Source organism: Bison bison, unplaced genomic scaffold, assembly GCF_000754665.1.
Source record: "Bison bison bison isolate TAMUID 2011002044 unplaced genomic scaffold, Bison_UMD1.0 scf7180017864217, whole genome shotgun sequence".
Classification (NCBI taxonomy): Eukaryota; Metazoa; Chordata; class Mammalia; order Artiodactyla; family Bovidae; genus Bison; species Bison bison.
This window is the reverse complement of record NW_011494789.1, coordinates 1,785,421-1,794,175: the sequence shown is the minus strand read 5'-3', so window position 1 is coordinate 1,794,175 and position 8,755 is coordinate 1,785,421. Positions and strand designations below refer to the sequence as shown.

The window sequence follows — 8,755 nt, the reverse complement described above, 5'->3', positions numbered from 1 at the left end:
ATCTGTGGGGTCGAATAGAGTTGGACATGACTGAAGTGACTTAGCATTCATGTTCTTTGCCTTAATGATGACTCTTCAATGTCGTAAAAGTATAGGGCCACTCCAAGCTTCCATAATGAGCCATACTCTCTCATGTAACCCATCCATCCGGTCACCAACACAAGAAATATTTACTGGAGGCTGCTATGTGCTAGGCATTGAGCTAGCATTGGGATATAAAAATGGAAGTGCACAATAGATGCCTCCAAAGAGGCCACGGGAGTTGGATTTTTATACTTGAGAATTGCAGGGGTTTTTTTGTCTTTTTTTAATTGGTCCTGTGGGTGTTCTAATATTTGTTTATTTCCAGAAAGCAACTGGATATGTGGAGCTCTTTGACTAAGTAACAAGGGACAAGATCTGTACCCTGGTTCCGTTGTATCTTCCAATTTGTATTCAGACCCAGACAAAAGTTAACGTGTTTGATGATAGATAAGCGTGGATGGAAAACAGTGTAGCCTAGTGCATCTTTGTTTAGGATGATTTCTCCCCGCTCTTTGTGCTCTTCAGTGCTGCTTTCCTCTCTGTGACGCAGGGAGCTAAGGTTCCAATTAAATCTTTGTGGACAAAGGGCACACGTGGCCTCCTCAGATAACCTGTGGCAATAAATCCACCAGAAGGCACACTTTATGAGAAAAGTCCGTGCTGAACTGTTAACAGCTGGCAATACCTCACTGAGTACCTGATACCAGGTGAACTCTAAGGTAAGATGTTTCTCTCTCTGGCCACATTTAATCCTTCTTTATAATTTGTGTATCTGAATAGAGAGTTATGACTTTAAAATTTACTACTGATTTGTTGACAAATTCCTGGTTTTGTTTGGTTTGTTGTTCCCTTTGGTTTTGATCACTTATATATTTTTGGTCTGTTCTCAGAGTACTTATTTTATTCCATTTTACATCTTTTAGTTTTCCATTGTTTTTCTTTTAGTCTTTTCTTATTTTCTTATGTATGCATTTCTTATATATCCTAAGTCAATTTGTATTTAGAAATAGCTTTTCCTTATATTCAGAGAAATGAAGGTTCTTAAATGATTTGCAGGCATTTTCTGCTTATTTCTTAATTTCTGATCTGAAAATTTGGTTCCATGGGCACTCCTCAGTCACTTGGATCTGTAGTGTGGATGGTATTTTTCCTCTAGCCCTTGCCTTAGAACAGAGTAGCTCACTGCTTGGATATTTCCAACATTTGAAGTTGGCTATTGAACCTCGATGATAATCATTTAAAATTATTTATTTCTTATATTATGGAATTAGTTAATTCTAGAAGTTAAGTTATAGAATAACTCAAAAAGAAGATAATTTGTCATTGATTATAATAACTCTTGTGTGGCTCTTGTGTGTGTATCTTTCTATTCTTTTAAAATGGTGCATCTATATTTTTTATATAATTGAGATCAGGCTATAAATACAGTCTAATATCATTTTTTCTTAACATATTAATGATATTTTCTAAATCATCAAAATTATTTGAAAACATAATTTTGAGAACTATTTATATTCTACCATCGAAATGTATCATTTCTTCACTAACATAAATAGGATTATTTATTTTAAACATTTAATTATTTACTTGAAAATATTTGTATTTCTGATTATTTTCTTAAGATAGGTTTCAAATGAAGGGGAACACAATTTTTTGAGCCTGATATGTTTCTTGACAGTAATCTATTTCAAACATTATAAAATTGGAATTGTTGATGCTACAACAGAAACAACATAAAAGAAAGTGGAATTCTTCCCAGCAACTGTTCTCACCTGAAGTTTAACAAAGTGCTGTGACTTCTTGCTGACTAAAGAGGTGAAGTCCTAAGTAGAAAATGAGTCATCAAAACTAGGATTTTACTTACACAGAGTAGCACAAATTTCTGAGCAAGCTTAAACAAAAAAATAGATGTGTTTCTAGTACCACAGAACAAGGAAAGGGCGTGGGGTACTTTCCTGCAAGTTAAAAAAAATAATTGGGGACTTTGTTCTAGTTTGTCACTAATTGTGTGACCTGAGACAAACCTCTTAGCTTCTTGAATCTCAGATTTCTCATCTGTGAGATGAAAAGGCTGGTCGAGGTCAGTGTTTCTCACTGGCAGCAAAAGTTTTAATAACACTGTGGCACATGGGCTATTTGGGGTGGTACATAGATGTAGAATATTATTTTTTTGACATAGCACATAAAGTTATGTTTTTAAACAATAGTGTTTCAGCTTTTAAATGAGTGGCTTTAGAGGAAAAGATTAAGTAAATAACAATACAAGTAGTCCTCAGATATGCCATAAACTACCAAGGTGGTGTGCAAATGTCTGATGTTTGAGAAACACAGAACTCCATGATACTCTATAAAGCCTGCTTAATGTGCAGGGTAAAGTTCCAGATATAAAAAGCTGATAAGCAGTGCTTTCTTGGAAGGCATTCCAGGAATGGGTTATGGAGATGTGTAAGAAGAGAACAGAGATGCGAGCACGGAAAGTTCAAATACCATCTGATCTTTGGGAGTTTGGGATTAGCCGATGCAGACTATTATATACAGGATGGACAAACAAGGCTAGGGAACTATATTCAGTATCCTGTGGTAAACCATAATGGAAACGAATATGAAAAATAATATATACATAGATATAACTGAATCACCTTGCTGTACAGCAGAAATTAACCCAACATTGTAAGTCAACTATACTTCAAGAAAATATTTTTAAAAAGTGAAAAAAACAAACCGAAACAAATACCATCCTATCTCTTGAACTCTTTGTGCTTCTCATTTTAATCATGAGTTTCACTTTTCTGGACAGAATTTCTCCCTTCTTTCTGCAAAGATCTGTAACTATAACAGGATCCTCCCTGAGAACCTGGTGGAGAAGTTGCCCTGGCCCAGCCCTCAGCATGCTCAGGACAGTCTTGGATGCTCCTCAGCGGTTACTGAAGAAGGGGAGAGAGTCCCGGAAGCTGGTGCTGCTGGTGGTGTTTGTTGCTCTGCTCCTGGACAACATGCTGCTCACTGTGGTGGGTACGTTTGGGGGTCTCGGTGCTGGGGGTTAATTTGCTCTGTGCCCCAGGGGGCAGCATGTGCTCTGTTAGAGCTCTGCAGTGAATGGACTGGAGACTTTTTCCTTTTGTGCTTGAAGACACCAAGATTGCTAAGGATTGGAGGAAACAGCAGGAAATGGAGTCTGAAACTTACCAACCTTTGCTGAAAGACCCCAGAGGTTCAAAGAGAAGGAGGTTCAGAGAGTATCTGATCGAATCAAAGAGCCTGACCTGGAGCCAGAACTGGAAATCCTTTTCTTCCTCCCCCTACTCCTTTCCAGGGTGCTAATTATTTCAAAGGCCTCTGGGATAGTGAGTAACTTCTCACTGTGTTGCTTTCGTCTGTTCTGTCAAAATAACACACTCTATGCTGTGCTTAGTTGCTCAGTCATGTCTGATTCTTTGCTACCCCTTGGACTGTAGTCTGCCAGGCTCCTCTGTCCATGGGGATTCTCTAGGCAAGAATACTGGAGTGGGTTGCCATGCCTTCCTCCAGGGAATCTTTCTGATCCAGGAATTGAATCCGGGTCTCCTGCATTGCAGAATTGCAGGTGGATTCTTTACCAGCTGAGCTACCAGGGAAGCCCAACATATTCTATGTAGATTTCCATCTCCTTATCCAAATCTTACTTTCCTGTGGCTCATCCCCTCCCAGTTCTTCTTTTTAAGTTGGTAGTATACTAATCTTTACATTTAGTTATGCAGGTATATAAATGGGTGCCAACATATTTCCCCTCGGATAAAATGCATGCATGCTGTGTCGCTTCAGTTGTGTCCGACTCTTTGAGACCTTCTGGACTGTAACCCACTGGGCTCCTCTGTCCCTGATATTTTCCAGGCAAGAATACTGGAGTGGATTGCCATGCCCTTCTCCAGGGGATCTTCCCCACCAGGGATTGAAGCCATGTCTCATTATGTCTCCTGCATTTGCAGGCAGTTCTTTACCACTAGCACCACCTGGGAAGTCCCTTGGGTAAAATATATGCTTCTAAACAAGAATCTTCTCAAGGCAAATTGTAGATCCAGTACAGTCAGTTCTTATTTGTGGTAATTATGCTCTACAAAGTTTCTGTGAACATTGGGTTTATTTATCTATATTCACATTTATTTATGGCTTCACTTGGGGCATGCTGGGTCTTAGTTTCCTGACCAGGGGTCGAACCCATGACCCTGCAGTGAAAGCATAGAGTCTTAGCCACTGGACTACCAGGAAAGTCCCTGAGCACTGGACTTAGTCAGTTAATATTTAGTCAGTTGCCTGCAATGCAGAAGCCATAGGAGACTCAGGTTCGATCCCTGGGTCGAGAAGAACCCCTGAAGGAGGGCATGGCAACCCACTCCCGTATTCTTGCCTGGAGAATCCTATGGATGGAGGAGTCTGGTGGGCTATAGTCCATAGAGTTGGGCACAACAGAACTGACTTGGTGTACACACATGCATGCATGCATTTAGTCAATTAATATTTTAATAACAAATAATTGCTCCTTGGGAAAATACACACATATACATGCATACCCCATATAGATTATAATCTTAAATTTTTAAAAAATGTTATCTGTCCTGGTAGATTGTATTTTTTTTTTTTTTTTTACAAAAGAGATAGTGAGGTTCAGAAGTGTTAAGTGACTTGCCTGAGGCAGCTCCACTAACAGGTGCCGAGTGGATTCAAGCTCTGCGCAACTGGCCCCAGAGCAGCACGTTCTTGCCCTGCACTGCTCCTCCCCACCTCATGCTCCGCATATCTGTGTGAGAGTGAAACAAGAAGGCAGAGTCGGCCTTGTTCAGCCTCAGGTGCAAAACTGAACATATGATGACTCAGTGTTTTCTGCATGTATGTCTGAGAAAAACCATACCAGCTCTGTGAGCATTGATTTTGGTGATTACAAATAAATGTTAGCCAGTGAGTGAATGAGCCAATATGGAATCCATGAATAACAAGGACCAGCTGTATGATGGTTAGAATTCAGAACTTGGGCTAATAGGATAATTTGGGCAGACACAGTCTTTTTTTTTTTTTTTGGCTGTGCTGGGTTCTTTTTGTGGCTCACAGGTTCTTTGTTGATGCACCCGGGCTTTCTCTAGTTGTGGTGACTAGGGGCTACCCTATAGTTGCAGTACATGAACTTCTTATTGCAGTGGGTTCTCTTGTTGCAGAGCACAGGCTATAGGGCACAGGGACCTCAGTAGTTGTGGCACACATGTTTAGTTGCCCCACAACATGTGGGATCTAAGTTCCCAAACCAGGGACCGAACCTGTGTCCTCAGTTGAAAGGTGGGTCCTTAACCACTGGACCACCAGGGAAGTCCTGGCACAGCCTTTGAGTAGACTTCAGATCATGTCACTTAGACATCTCCATGAGCATAAATCTGGATTGTGTGGTAATGTCCCTGAATTGACTAACAGTCAAAAGACAATCTGGCCTTAGCGCTCATGACTTGTACTTCACTTTCAGTGCCCATTGTGCCCACCTACCTCTATGCCATAGAGTTCAAAGACATCAACGGTTCTCTGTACCTCGGCTCTGCCACAACTACCCAGCCTTCCCTCACTCCCGCCTTTTCCACCATCCTCTCCTTCTTTGAAAACAACACTGTGGCTGTTGAAGAAAGTGTGCCCAGTGGCATAGCAAGGACAAGCAGCATTTCTGGCACCATCTCTCCTCCAGTCACTGAAGCCATCCCAGCACATGGAAACAACTGCTTTCAAGCCACAGAATTCCTGAAGGAAGAGAACTTATGGGTTGGGGTTCTATTTGCTTCCAAGGCTCTGATGCAACTTCTGGTCAACCCCTTCGTGGGACCTCTTACCAACAGGTATCTTGATGGGTGCAGTGCCATATAGGGGACTCAGGGACTCAGAAATAGGAGGATGGGCTAAGATATCATAAAGATGGTTAGAAGGGATAAAGGTGATTACTTGTCTGCATCCCAGGCAGTCAGCTCTTTGGGAAAGACAATGCAATATTGGCGTAATGCCACGAGTTTCAGGTTTTCTTTGTAACATCATGACTGTTTAGTACCAAGAAGAGAACCAGTGAACAGAAGTATTCTATTGGTATTATTTCAGTGCCCTGGAACATGGTTTAAATGGGGAAAGGGTGGAAATAGGACAAGCCTATTGCAGTCTAGAGTGCTGGCCTCTTAATACTTCATGGCTGGGATTATTCTGATGTTTCAAAAAGATATGCACTCTGCTTAGGTTATCTTTTCTGGAAAAGAGGATTTGGGTCCTGGCTGACAGGTAAATTTGCCTGTTGATTTATATGTATTCATGTATCATATTCCATCTCTATAACCTGCATTCAGAGACACTCAAATAACCACATTTCTGTTCCCAATTGCATGAAACAATATAGTGCAAATACATGGATGGCTATTGGACTTGTATCTCTTTTTTTTAATTCCCTTTTAGGATCGGATATCACATCCCCATGTTTGCTGGCTTTGTTATCATGTTTATCTCCACAGTTAGTAAGTAATTTGTTCCCGCTATTCTTCACTTCATTGATTAACTTTGATTTTATCGCGTGCATTACAGGGAAGATAGCAGAGTCAAGTTAGCTAGACATCTGACTAAGTGGCCTATGACTCTGATTTAAATGCTTTACAGTTTTGTTATGAGGACCAGAGCAGTAGAGACAACTTAGTCTGTGTGGCATTTGTATCTGTGCTCAGTTGCTCAGTTGTATCTGACTCTTTGTGACCCCTTGGGATTATCCCAGCAAGAATACTGGAGTGGGTTGCCATTCCCTCCTCTAGGGAATCTCCCTGACCCAGGGATCGAACCTGAATCTTCTGCATCTCCTTCCACTGGCAGGTGGATTCTTTACCACTGAGCCAACTGGCAGGCCCGGCATTTGTATATTACACTGTAAAAGAACAGATAGTTCACTTCATTCAGCTGGGGAAAATTGTGAAGGCTGTTTTAATATGTATAATATAGTGTGTGTGTGTGTGTGTGTGTTTGAGTAATCCCTTGAATGAGTTTAGTACAAACCTCCCATCTTTGAGAATAGGTCATAGTATTTTGATTTACAAGGGTAAAGGGCAACTAACAAAAAATCTAAATTGGTCAGTAGCAACTGGCAAATTCGAAAAAGTTTACTGCCTTCAAAGCCTTCAAGGAAGGCCATGAAAGGTTATAGATTTAGAAAATAAATTTGCTAAGGAAACAAGAAAGAGAAAGACAAATAGTCTACCTAGCATCAGATAAATGTTCCAAATAAAATGGAGATAAAATAAGAATATTAAGTGAAATAAAATATACCTGGAAATTGACCCTGAAAAAATAAGAAAGAATGAATATGGGGTGAGGGTGAGGGGGTGGGGAGAGGTTAATAAAGGGGAAGGCAGCTTGGTGCCTCTGCTGCCTCTCCTCCAAGTAACACACCCATACTCCCTCTTGTTTCTCTTTTCCACATTATTTGTTTATTTATTTATTTGTGGCTGTGCTGGGTCTTTGGTGATGTGTGTGGGGTTTCTCTAGTTACGGTGAGTGGGGGCTGCTCTCTAGTTGCAATGTGAGGGCTTCTCATTGTGGTGGCTTCTCTCGTTTCAGAGCACAGGCTCTAGAGTTCATGGGCTCAGTAATTTTGGTTCAGGGGCTTAGCTGCCCTGAGGCATGTAGGATCCTCTTGGCCCAGAGATGGAATTCATGTCTCCTGCATTGACAGGCGGATTCTTAACCACTGGACCACCAGGGAAGTCCCTCCCTCTTATGTTTCTTATTACCTTTCTATTACTTTTCTATTTTTCCTATTGATCCTCCTGAAGTTTCCATCCCTTCCAGCATAGAACTTGACTCTTTTCTACCAGTGCCTAACAGGAAGTTGTTTCATTCAGGGCTAGAAGGTACAAAGTGCAGGAGCTCCATGAGTGAAGTTCCATCTGAGACCATCAGCCTACTTGCGACATTCTAGTTGAATCACAGAAAATGAAGAGCTTGAAGTTGGAAATCTTTATTGAACTTCTAGGAGCTCAACCTAGGCTGAAAGTGATGAAAGTGAAAGTTGCTCAGTCATATCCGACTCTTTGCAACCCCATGTATAGTTGCAACCCCAACTATACAGTCCATGGAATTCTCCAGGCCAGAATACTGGAGTGGGTAGCCTTTCCCTTCTCCAGGGGATCTCCCCAACCCAGGGATTGAACCCAGGTTTCCCACATTGCAGGCAGATTCTTTACCAGCTGAGTCACAAGGGAAGCCCAAGAATACTGGAGTGGGTAGCCTGTTCCTTCTCCAGTAGATCTTCCTGACCCCAGAATTGAACTGGAGTTTCCTGCATTGCAAGTGGCTATCAGGGAAGCCACCGAGCTATCAGGGAAGCCCCAACCTATGCTAAGCAGTAAATTAACAAGTAATAAGGTGCTCTGTTTCATCAAATGAGATAGATATAATTCATTTCTATGGTGCATATGTATGCCTTGATGGTGAAAAGTCACTGAGGGAATGTAAAGAATAAAAAGATGTGGTTCTACACGTCTTGGAGTTCTAGTAACTCCAAGATTTCTTATTTATTTTTGGCTACTTTGAGTCTTCATTGTGGCAAGCAGAATCCTTCGTTGTGTTGTGTGGGCTTCTCTCTAGCTGTGGTGCCTGAGCTCCAGAGTGCATGGGCTCTCTAGTTTGCAGCACACGGGCTCTCTAGTTGAGGACTGAATGGGTTCAGTCATTGCCACACATGAGTTTAGTTGCCCCA

General features: G+C 41.4%; 1 protein-coding gene across 2 annotated transcripts in view; it reads left to right on the top strand.

Moving 5' to 3' along the window:
- The first annotated feature begins 549 nt into the window (after positions 1 to 549).
- The window catches only part of SLC18A1 (solute carrier family 18 (vesicular monoamine transporter), member 1), a 47,012-nt gene continuing 38,806 nt past the window's right edge, over positions 550 to 8,755 (top strand). Inside the window, exons 1-4 of one of the 2 annotated variants that reach the window (XM_010845439.1) lie at positions 550 to 743; positions 2,822 to 3,036; positions 5,510 to 5,870; positions 6,469 to 6,527. In XM_010845439.1, coding sequence (XP_010843741.1) covers positions 2,913 to 3,036; positions 5,510 to 5,870; positions 6,469 to 6,527 — 544 coding nt within the window. In that variant the 5' untranslated portion in view covers positions 550 to 743; positions 2,822 to 2,912. The remainder of the gene's footprint in view (positions 744 to 2,821; positions 3,037 to 5,509; positions 5,871 to 6,468; positions 6,528 to 8,755) is intronic. The other variant, XM_010845438.1, reaches the window with a different exon arrangement.